Source organism: Chrysochloris asiatica, unplaced genomic scaffold, assembly GCF_000296735.1.
Source record: "Chrysochloris asiatica unplaced genomic scaffold, ChrAsi1.0 scaffold00184, whole genome shotgun sequence".
Classification (NCBI taxonomy): Eukaryota; Metazoa; Chordata; class Mammalia; order Afrosoricida; family Chrysochloridae; genus Chrysochloris; species Chrysochloris asiatica.
The window spans coordinates 6,273,251-6,285,315 of NW_006408702.1; the positions used below are offsets into that span (position 1 = coordinate 6,273,251).

At 39.0% G+C, this 12,065-nt stretch overlaps 1 protein-coding gene across 2 annotated transcripts in view; it reads right to left on the reverse strand.

The window, feature by feature from the left end:
* The window catches only part of HECW1 (HECT, C2 and WW domain containing E3 ubiquitin protein ligase 1), a 542,004-nt gene that overhangs the window by 225,726 nt on the left and 304,213 nt on the right, over positions 1 to 12,065 (reverse strand). For both annotated transcript variants that reach the window (XM_006872147.1, XM_006872148.1), the window contains one exon: positions 8,382 to 8,551. In XM_006872147.1, the coding sequence (XP_006872209.1) occupies positions 8,382 to 8,551 (170 nt within the window). The remainder of the gene's footprint in view (positions 1 to 8,381; positions 8,552 to 12,065) is intronic.

Sequence of the window (12,065 nt, forward strand, 5' to 3'; positions counted from 1 at the left end):
TCACATTTCAGTTCTGTATCCTATCTTATCTAAAGAATCACATCCTCCCTTTATGAATTACATCCTTCCTTTGTAACAAATCCCTCCCTAAAAAAGAGAATAAAAGACTGAGGTAGAGTGAGTTCTGTGTGCAATGCTAGGCAATATATTTGCAGATCTTCCTACCTGCCAGCTTGCATCATATCTGTGTGCCTGTCTATTTTGTATATATTTCATCTCTCTCTTTCTCTATCCCTTTTGCCGCCAGATCTCCCTTCTTCATGACACCCACACTTCCTTGTTGAGGCTGGACCCTGACATAGGACCTCGACAATGGATGTAGTAGCTTAAAAGAGGGATCAAATCTTTACAGTGAGGATCATTCTCACCCCTCAGTACACAGGATTGACAGGGTTGGGCAACTTAGACATTGGGTATCCAAAATGGGGGGTGCGGGGGGATTACAAAGGCAAGAAGTGACTAGGTTACACTCTTTCAAGAGAGAGACTAGTTCCAGAGGGTTGCAGGAGAAGGTAGACTCTCCACTGAGTGGTTTCCAACTTGTCTAGCTGGGTCTGGTGAAAGGAGATGGGGATAAGACACGTAAGATTCAAAGTGCTGGTGGTGGGGGCGGGGGGATTACAAAGGCAAGAAGTGACTAGGTTACACTCTTTCAAGAGAGAGACTAGTTCCAGAGGGTTGCAGGAGAAGGTAGACTCTCCACTGAGTGGTTTCCAATCTGTTGGGATGGGGCTAATGAAAGGAGATAGGGATAGAACTCTTGTGGTACAATAGTGAATAATTACTATCAGAACTGACTGTGAGGGTAGGAAATGTAAAGGTAGATGTTTTGTAACAAAAAGAGGAGAGTGGTAATGTTGCAGTCTAGGAGTGGAGGTGCCTGGGACCATCAAGTGAGAAAAGCGGATTGCAGGACCCTACCCAGAGAAGCAATGATGCCAGAGATGGAAGCAGAGACAATGACATGGAGAGATGGAGCAGCTGGGTACTCTGGATTCAAGGAGGGAGAGGGTTTGTGTGCTGACAGCAGTGTGGCAGACTTGTAGGGTGTACCTTTTGGTTGTTTGATGATATATGGAGGGGATTGTAGTCATTGGAATGAAACAAAATACGATAGGATGAATGTAAAGCTGGTGTTCTCCCATATAAACTATCCCATAATTCACAATAAAAACTTAAAAAAAAAGCAAAGAATATGTGTCAGATTTTGTCAAATGCCTTTTCTGCATCAATCGATATAATCATATGGTTTTTCTCCTTTTTTAAATCTATGTAGTGAATTACATTGATTGTTTTTCTAATATTGAATCATCTTTGCATGTCTGGTATGAATCCAACCTGATTATGATGTATTATTTTAAAGTTTTTATTGTGAATTGAGTGATAGTTTACATGGGGGAACATTCGTTTATTTTCCTGATAGGTTGTTGAATTCTATTGGGCTAGGATTTTGTTGAGAATCTTTTCATCTATGTTCATGCATGATATTGGTCTATAATTTTTGCTTCAGTGATGTCCTTCCCTGGTTTTGGTATGGGAATTATGCTTGCTTTGTAAAATGTATTAGGAAGTTTTCCATTGTTTTCTATATTCTGGAATAATTTGAATAGAATTGGTTTCAGCTGTTTTCTGATTGTTTAGTGAAAACCACCGGTAAAGTCACCCAGGCCTGGACGTTTTTTGGTTGGGAGTTATTTGATGACCTAATCAATTTCTTCTTTTTTTATGGGTCTGCTCAAGTTTTCTATTTCACTCTGTGTATCATTAGAGATGAATATTGTCATTCCTGCTCATTTTCTATTGCAATTAGCTTGGTATGTATTTTTTTCCATCCTTTAATTTTTTATTTATTTTTGTCTTTGTAAGGTGTGTCTCTTGTAGACAACATATTGAAGAATCCTGTTTTCTTATTCATTCTGCCTCTTGACTGGTACATTTAGTGCATTGACATTCAGTGTAATTATCCACAGGTATGGTTTAATTACTATCATTGTGATGTTTGGGTTTTGTGGTGCTGTTGATTTCTTTGTTCTGTATGCTTTCCTGTGTTGAGTTCATTTTCTTGTCAAGTTCAAAATAGTTTTAATGTTTCCATAATCTTGTTGGACTTTGCTTTCCTCGATTTGATGTGGAGATGTATTAAGTTTCTTTGAAGTTACCCTATATTTTTTGACAGTGTGTTTTACCCTGAGATCTACTTGACCTCCTCACCACCTGGATCTCTGTTATTATGATTTTCCTTCTTTTGCTTTTTAGTTGTCCTAGTCATAGACTGACATCTCAGATACCCTAATTTCATCTTGTAGTTTTGTTCTGCTCTGCACTCTTCCATCTCTGGATTCTGGGTGGTGTTGCCATATATGTCAATCTCTGGTTGATGTCTGCTCTTGTTGGTTCTCAGTCCAAAGAATCCCCTTTAGTATGTTTAGGCATGCTGATTTGGCTTTTACAAAATCCCTTAATTTCTGTTCATGCTGAAATATTCTGATTTTTCCATTGCATTTAAATGAGAGCTTTGCTGAGTATATGATTCTTGGTTGGCAGTTTTTTTTTGTTTTGTTTTTTTTCTTTAAAAGTTTTATATATGTCTCCTCATTGCCTTCTTGACTGCATTGGTTTCTGATGAGAAATCAGAGCTTAAACTTATTGGTTTTCCTTTGTAGGTAACACTTTTTTCCCTACCTGCTTTTAAAGATTTTCTCCTTGTCTTTGATTCTGAAGAATTTGATTATGATATGCTCAGGCGATTTTCTTTCGGGGTCAGTCCTGTCTGAGGTTCATTCATCTTCTTGAGTGCTTATCTTCTCATCCTTCAAAATGCTAGGAAAATTTTCTTCTACCTTAGCAGTAATGAGAGATTTAACTTCAACCTTGCTGATTCTGGCTTCCAATGCTTTGATTCTATTCCTTTGCCCTTTTAAAGTATTGTCTATTTCTGATATTTTAGCATTGATCATCTGGACGCCTTTGTACAGGTTTTATATTGTCTCCAATGCTGTAGCGCTTTTATGATTGCTTCCTTATTTTTCTCCACCTATGGAGGAAACATTTGGATGCACTTCAATATTATTCTCCTAAATACTCTTTCAGACAATTCCAAAGCCTCTCTACCCTCCATTGTCATTCTTAGCTCCTCTTCTTAGTTGTTTGTTTGAGCTACTCTGTCTTGTATCTGCATATGAGCAGAAATTTTCTGCTGCTTTTTAGGCATTGCGGTGTTGTTGTATTTATATTAATTAGATCAATATATGATGGTGTAGTCTTAAGTCCACTCCAATTGCCTCTGGGTAGGTGTGGCCAGAAGATGGGTTTCTCTGTTCACTGTTCTTACAGCTCAATTCCGAGTGTTTTTAGCAGTTTTTGGTTGTAGACACTGCTCTGGTATATAGCAGCTGTTATTGGCTCTTACCATATGGGTGAGGTTTTATAGGGTGAAATTGTAGCTTGGCAGTATGGCCACAGTTGCTTACTCTTGTCAGGTGAGACACAAAGAGAAAGTACTCCCACAGGATATGAGGGTCAAAAATAATGATTAAATATAAAAATTGAACATCATAAACACCCATGAAAAAATATGTATATAAATCTGGAAAAACAAAAACAAAAATTAAAAAAAAAAAAAAAATCAAAAACCATACGGGCACCTCTGTTTCTGCAGATCACTGGCTAGTTTCTGCCCTGGGAGTGCTCTCTTGTCGCTCTATCTGATCATGAAAATATGAGTAATTCTTTAGTACCACCAAGTGAATTGCTGAAAGTGAAGAGGACTTAAAATATTTACTGATGAAGATCAAAGAGCACAGCCTTTGGTATGAATTACATCTCAATGTCAAGAAAACAAAAATCCTCACCACTGGAACAATAAACAACATTCTTATCAACAGAGAAAAGACTGACATTGTCAAGGACTTCATTCTTCTTGGACAAACCATCAACACTCACGGATGCAGCAGTGAAGAAATCAAATGCCATATTGCATTAGGCAAATCTGCTGCACAAGACCTTTTTAAAATGTTGAAGAGCAAAGATGTCAGCTTGAGGACTAAGGTGAGCCAGACCCAAACCATGGTATTTTCAATAACCTCATATGCATGTGAAAACTGGACAGTGAATAAGGAAGACCATAGAAGAATTGATGCATTTGAGTTATGGTGTTGGAAGTTAATATTGAGTAACACGGACTACCAAAAGAACCAATAGATCCATTTTGGAAGAAGCGCAGCCAGAGTGCTCCTTGGAGGCCAAGATGGCCAAACTTCGTCTCTCATACTTCAGACACATTGTCAGGAAGGAACAGTTTGTCAGAAGGATATCATGTTTGGTAAGGTGGAGGGTCAGAGAAAACGAGGAAGACCCCCAACGAGATGGATTGGCCAAGTGGCAGCATCGATGGACTCAAGTGTGGCAACAGTAATGAGGTTGTCCCAGGATCTGGCAGTGTTTCGTTCTGCTCTGCATAGGTTCGCTATGAGTCGACACCGACTCAATGGCACCCATCAAGAACAACAGTGAATTCTTGGCTTCAAAATGACTGAGAAATTCCACAATATTTCTGCTGTGCCAATGTGATCTAACCCTGGCCTTCCTTTTTTCCCCTCTCCCAATTTCGCTTAGTTGTTTCTCCTAGTGAGAACCAGCTCAAGGCTGGCCAGATCTACTTTGGAAGAGACTCATGGAGCAGTTTCCTCCTCTTGTCTCCTCTTGGTCCAGCAATCTGCATGGTGCAAATTCTTCCCCTGCACAACTCAAAACTTTGCACACATGGCATAGGGACTTCCCCTGGGGGTGTCTACTCTCTTGTCACCAGAGTGGAAATGAGTTTTGTTCTGTCTGAACAAAAGAAAAGAACATGATAAGGGAAAAAACAAAACAAAAAACCATACAGGCACCTCTGTTTCTGCAGATCACTGGCTGGTTTCTGCACTGGGAGTGCTCTCTTGTCGCTCTATCTGCTCACTCCTGTTCAGCTTAGCTGCGGGGAACACATCAGCTACCCCAAATCAAAAAGCACATCCTTTCTTCTATTCCAAATCTTACTCCCAGAAAGCACTTAAACCACTTATTTATCAACTTATTTGAAGTTCACAATTATGGATGGTCCTCTGAATCTATTTTGCCCAGTTTTTCATGTTTTCACTGATGGGAGTCTGCACGACCTTTTTGCCTAGTCCACCATCAAGTCCCAGCCTCTCCTTCCATCTTCTTTTGATGCTTTTGGAATCATTCAATATTTTGTCCGTTCTTATTGTTGTTAAGTGCCATTGATTCAGTTCCAACTGATGGCGACCCTGCATAGGATTTTCTAGGAGCTTGAACCACTGATCTTGTGATTCAAACCAATCTTGCAGTCTAGCACGTAAATCTGCAGTGCCACACCAGGACTCCATTTTGCCTATAGTGTCCTTCAGGATTGTAAGTCGAGGCTGGAAGCTTTTCTTCAGTTCCTTCACTTTGAGAAATTCTGATCATGTTCTCCCCTTTTGTTTTTCTACCTTCTGATCTTTACACATTTTGTTATATTATTTGACTTTGTCTTCTTGAGATGCTCTTTGAAATTTTCTATTTGGCTCTTTAACTCCTCATTTCTATTTGATTTACCATCCCTATACTGAGAGCAAGTTTCAGAGTCTCTTCTGACATCGCTTTTGGTCTTTTCCTTCTTTCTTGTCTTCTTAATGACCTTTTACTTTCTTTCTTCATGATGTTCTTGATGACATCGTATAAATCTTTTTATCTCCAGTCTTTAGTGTCTTGCACCAAATCTATTCATCAGGTGATCTCTAAATTCAAGTGGGATATATTCAAGGTCATATTTTGGCTCACATAGACTTGTTTTAATTTTCTTCAGCTTCAGCCTGAACTTGCATATGAACAATTAATGGTATGTTCTACAGTCTGCCCCTGGCCTTGTTTTGGCTGATGCTATGTAGCTTTTCCACCATCTCTTTCCAGAGATGTAGTCAATTTCATTTCTATGTATTCCATCTGGTGAGGTCCATGTATAGTCATCCTTTATGTTTTTTAAAAACAGTACTTGCAATGAAGAAGTCATTTGTCTTGAAAAATTCTATCATGCAGTCGCCAGCATGGAACCACAAATTGGCAATTCAAACCCACAATCCTCCTTGGAAACTCTATATAGGATCACTATGAGTTGGAATGAACTCAACAGCACTTAACAACAATAACAATAAACATGAATAATCAACCATGAGAAAATAACTGACCTTTCTTTTGCTTTTTCCATTCTGAAAAATTCTCATCTATCTTTCAAACTTACCCTCAAGAGGTAGGGGTTGATTATCTGGAATGGCCAACTTAAATATCTCAGCAATTGTCTCTGGGCTTATTATCCCATGATATAGATTTTAACTTCTTCTTTTACTGTGGGAGAGGGGGCCTTAATAGGGATCCTACTAGACATTTTTAGCTAAAGAGCAGTCTGATTGTGTTGGATTTTACAAACTTTCTCTGAGACTTAGAATGTCTCTGAGACTTAGACTTAGAACAAATTGCTCTAATGTTCCTCAAAAGAACAAAGCCTTTTCCCTGAACAATACATTTCTGTATCATCTTGTATTATCCCTGGAAACACAATGAGTCCAGAAATAATTGGTGAGACTAGTCAGGATGGAAAGAACAGATCGTTCAGACTAGCTATTCCCTGTTGGTGCTTTACAAAGAAGCTCTGGTAGTGTAATAGATACCAATAGAGCTGCTAAGTTCAAAGTCAGAAGTTCAAAACTACCAGCCATTCCATGGGAGAAAGATGAGGCTTTCTGCTCCTTTAAAGGTTTACAGCCTCAGGAACCCTGTGCAGGGTCACTGTGAGTTAGAACTGACTCCATGGCATATAATCTCCACCACCAGTGCTTTACAACCTGTTGGTAATTAAAGTTAGTAGGAAGTTTAAGTGAAAGTCCATGTCCCTTAGCAAGCAGTGCTAACAGCATTCATCTGTAAAGCTAGAGTCAGGGTGAATTACATTTAAGAAGGAAAGGGTTTAATTTAAGAGGCAATGAAAAAGTTTTTATCCCAATTGCATTTTCTTGTCAAAGATGCCTGAAAATTCTATATCCAGATATTTATAATAAAGAAGGCATCTTCATAGGGCAGGAGAGGGAGCAGCACAATTCCATCAATAACAACTCGATGAGGATAATCTGACTCTCAAACTAATGCAATTAGTAACTGATTGAGTTGAAATTTGAACTAAAGTCTGTGTGACTGCAAAGCTTTACCTTTAACCCATAAATTATACAATTTTCACTCTTCTCAACTTAGCCACCCTCTGCAGCCCTGCACACTCACACTCACACACTTTGTGGGTTTACATCCTCAAGACAAAGCCAGGCAGTCAAACAGGACTTAAGAATTCTTCCACAGAGTCCCTGAAGAGAGGACTTAGTCCCTGTGAAGTTGAACCTGACCATGATTTTGTGGAAGGACCTCCTACACCCTGGTGGGCAAAGGAGACACATTTAGGAGTGAAGAGTCTTCATTCAACAAAACAAAGGATTCCATACTCTACAAACTGCCATGAAGATGGATGGACAAGTTGATTTAACTCAACCAGTATATGACCCGAGATTTTTTGAATCTCTGGAATTGGTCCAGAGGGAACCTTTAAAATGTGGTTCTCCTGTGTAATGACCTCATGCCTTGGGAAGAGCTTGGAGAAAAAAGTCTCTTCCTTCTCCCACAGAAAGGACAACAATAGAAGGTCAGAGCAATTCTCGTCCTTCTTCCACAAATAGGATAGCACTAGAGGCTGGACTATGTGAAGGCTCAGGCCCTGAATCAAATGTTGCTCTTAGCTGCTAGCTAGTCAGTTCATGTTGACTCACCCCATGCACATTAAATGAAACAGTCTGATCCTGCATAATCCTCATATTCAGTTGTAGGTTGGACTGGTATGCTCCATACTTAGGGTTTTCATTGATTGGTTTTTAGAAGTAGATTGCCAGGTCTTTCTTTCTAGTCTATCTTGGTCTGGAAGCTCTGTTGAAACTTGTTCTGCATCATAGCAACATATAAGCCTTCACTGATGATAAGTAAGGGCTATGTGGGGTGTACTGGCCGGGAATCGAACCCAGGTATCCTGCAGGGGAGAAGAAAATTCTACCACTAAGTCACACACTTCCCTCTGAATCAGATGAAGAGGCCATTATTATGGCTACAGAGCAGAGCTACAATAAGCCATTTCTGATGCCATCCTGAGGGACTTGATCAAGAAAAGAAGGCTTCCTCTGAGACCCAGAGAAGCATGGAATTGGCAGAGGTATTTGGGGTGCCATTCAAAGAGGGGCTGACTAATGTGCTGGCTCACGTCAGGTTCTCCACTTTCTTAGCTGTGCTAATTCCAAGGTCCAGCTGCTCACCTCAGCCTGCCATGTGGGGTTCACGGTGTTGCCAATGATCTTGGACCGTCTTTCCTGTCCATGGTGAGGGAGAGCAGGGAAGATGCTGTGCTTCCCTGGCTGGATGGAAATCTTCAGATAAGGGTCTGGGTTGAAAAACATCCCTTTCTTCAGCCCCATGGCCTGGAAATCTGGAAAAATAAAGGATATTCTAATTTGAATGTGTTTTAGTTAGGCTAAAGAAGAATTGGATTCTGTACAAGAAAAGCCCACCTGAAAGATAGAAAAATCTTTCTAATGTATGGATCATTTCCCACACCATTACAAATACAGACTAGCTTGTTTATAGAACCCACTATGTATAGCATGTAAAGGTATCATTAAATTGTGTTTTGATGAGAAGTCCTGTAATAAAGCAGTTCTATGGGCCTTGTGGTCACTATGCTCTTCATTAAAGGACTATTGGACTTCTGAATTCAAGTACTTGTCATGTAGCTTCAGTTAAAGGGATTGGAGTTAGAGGCTGAGGGCCACCTCACAAAAGGTTAGTGTCTATAGAGAGAGGGAATCTAACTTTGAGATTGCAATGGTTCTATGTGTAAAATCCCTCTGAGAAGTAGAGACGTTAAGTAAAACAAGGAATGTAGTTTCACAGTAAACATCTCATTGAGCAAGAAGAGAAATAATGAAAAAGAGAAAAGTTAACAAAGTAAAAGCATGGGCAATGGAGAAAAGAAAAACAGTAACTACATAGTCTCCATGGCTTAGTGTGTGTCAATTAGGACAGCATTGAGAACCATGCTGCCAGAAAGAGCAAGAATTTGAAAGTTGAATTGCTCCATGTGATTTAAGATATCTGATCATGCATTGGAGCCTGGTGTGGCATTGTGGGTTAGTGCACTGGACTGCAAAGTCGGTTTGAACCACAAGCTCACCAGTCACTCCTCAGAAACCTTATCTAGGGTTGCTATGAGTCAGAACCAAGTCAACAGCACTTAACAACAACAACAATAACCATGCACAACTGTTTGTTGTGAAAAAAGAGAGAGAAAGGAAGATAGCTGTGGCTTGCATATATTCTGGGATACTGTGAGACCATTTTATATTTATTGGCAAAAATAATACTTATACACTTAAAAAACTGGCCTATTGTTGAATTTTTTTCCAGAATTTTTCTCATGTATAAGTGAAAGAAATAGGAAAAGCTACATTGACTCAGCAATACTCAACTATTGTATAAGTTGTAAAGTATGTAAGTAATTGTTACTGATGAAAAGATATATATGTTTTTTATGTGAGCATACTTATGTTATTTTGGCTTGGTTCAAGGTTATTTGCCTAATAAAATTATTCTTGCCCTTTTGTATTACAATATACTGTTGTGTGGTTTGAAGAGGATAGAAAGTATAATAACCATCACAGAAATTTGTAAGATTCAACTAACATCCATAGTAGTTTGCCTAGAAATGAGTTCATAGCAGCCCCAACTACAATCCTTAGAAAGGCCTTCTCATAAGTGTGGCTCTTGGTTAGTGTCTGGGAACTTAGGTTTCAGGAGATTGTGACTATTCACAGAACTAGAAAGAGTGGTCCATAGTGCTTAAATTCTGTGGATGATGTGGTTTATGCTGATCACCTGGAATTTTGGTACACGCTAGGCAAAGTGTGACTACATGACTATTGTTGTTAAGTGCTGTCAAGTCAGTTTCACACCAGGTCTCATAGCAACCCTGTACAGGGTTTCTGAGGCATGGCTGGTGGGTTTGAAATGCTGACTTGTGGTTAGCAGTCCAGTTCTTATCCTATAACACCACACCAGGACTCTGACTACATGAGTTGCTGTTGGTGTTAAGTGCTGTCGAGTGGGTTACAACTCATAGTGACACAGTGTAAGGTTTCTGAGGAGTGGCTGGTGGGTTTTAAATAGCTGACCTTGTGGTGCACACTCCAGTGCTGATCCTACAGAACCACATCAGGAGTCCAGCCCCCAGTAAAATCATGGGCACTGAGCCTCCAGCGAGCTTTCCTGGTAGATAACATTTCTTGTGAGCTGTCACAAATTGTTACTAGGAGAATTAAGTGTGTCCTCTGTGACTCCACTAGGAGGGACTCTTGGGAACTTGTGTGATTTCCTCCAGACTTTGCCCCATTACCATACCTTTTGCTTACTTTGCCTTTACCTGTCATAAATCATAGCCATGCATACAACTATATGCTCAGTCCTGGAGTACTTCTAGCAGATCAGCGAAACTGGGGGTGGTCTTGAGGAAGAATCTAAAGTAGGATTCATTCTTCATGAAATGATACAACCACCATCTCTACCTACAATTTATTGGCTAGTTATTTATTTCTAGGAGGCATTCTAAGCACTTCAAAAACATGATCTGGTTTTCGACAAAGTGCCTAGGCATATTGCATGGGGAGGAGATAGTCTGGCAGAACTGGAAAGCGATATGCAAAAGGTTGAAACAAGACCTTTATCTCATGTTGGCAAGAGCCATAATTAATTAAGGAATTAAAATAAATAAATTGAGACATATTAATTGAGGAATTAAAATAAATAAATGAGACACGGAGAAACCTGCACATAGAAGAATTCATTGTATTAGCAGAGAGCTACGATGAATTATTTTCTTTGGATGGCAGAGCCACAAAGTTATTTCTATGCACAGATCCCTAGTTATTTTTTTTTCCTTTTGAATCATTCTCTTGATTTATTCATGATTTTATTAGTATCTCTTTTACTTTGGATTTTGACTCTCCTACACTTTAGTATATTTTTATTAAAAGTTAGAAGCCATATATTAGTTACATTTTATTCTACTTGTAATCTTAGGTAGTTTTAATACTTATATTAACAATATTCTTAAGACTGCTAGGAGACAGGATTTGTCAATTGAATTACTGCCAGCTTAGGTTTAGTGATTGTAAACATTCTTCCTTGTAGACTTAGTTTAAGGCAATAAAGAATCCTAAACGTGAATAGACCATAAATGAGGGCTGTGGGTACAAGAATTCCTAAAAACAATTAAATAAAGGCTATGGGTACAGGGTCGCTATGGGTTGGACCCGACTCGATGGCACTTAACAACAACAACAATGGGTATATACAGATACTAAATAAAAAGTCTGACTTAGATGTTCTTAAATTAATGATCAGTAAAATAGAGAAGTTGTTTTTCATAGCCTCAGTTTCCCTGATAAGTGATGTTTTTGTAAGCTATAAACAGATAGTGTATGGAAGAAGTTAATGGAGAGTTAACAACTAAAATTAACAAGACTTAACAGATAAAGGTTAAGAAACATATGTGAAGGTTAACTTACTTCTCAGAGAAAAGAATAGATTTATGTAGGAACAAATGTTTAACTAAAAGGTTTCAAGGCGCCTGAATGTCTCCTATGCCTTGAGATAATGTCTTTGCTGTATCTTCCCAACCCTGTTGTAAATTTAAGAGTTGTAAACCATGCGGAATGTGCCCCAGACTTGATTGTATTTTGATGTCATTGAATACTATGAAAGCAATGTTTTTTGTAATGGTATATAAGGGGGTTGTAAGATAGAATAAGTAAGTAGAAGTAGAGCCAAGAAAGGTAGAGGTAAGAGCAAGTAGAAAAGGGCCAAAGGGGACAGAGATAAGGTAAGATATATACACAACCTTGGAATGGCAGGGCTCTGAGATACAGGGACTGAGTCATGATTGGAAT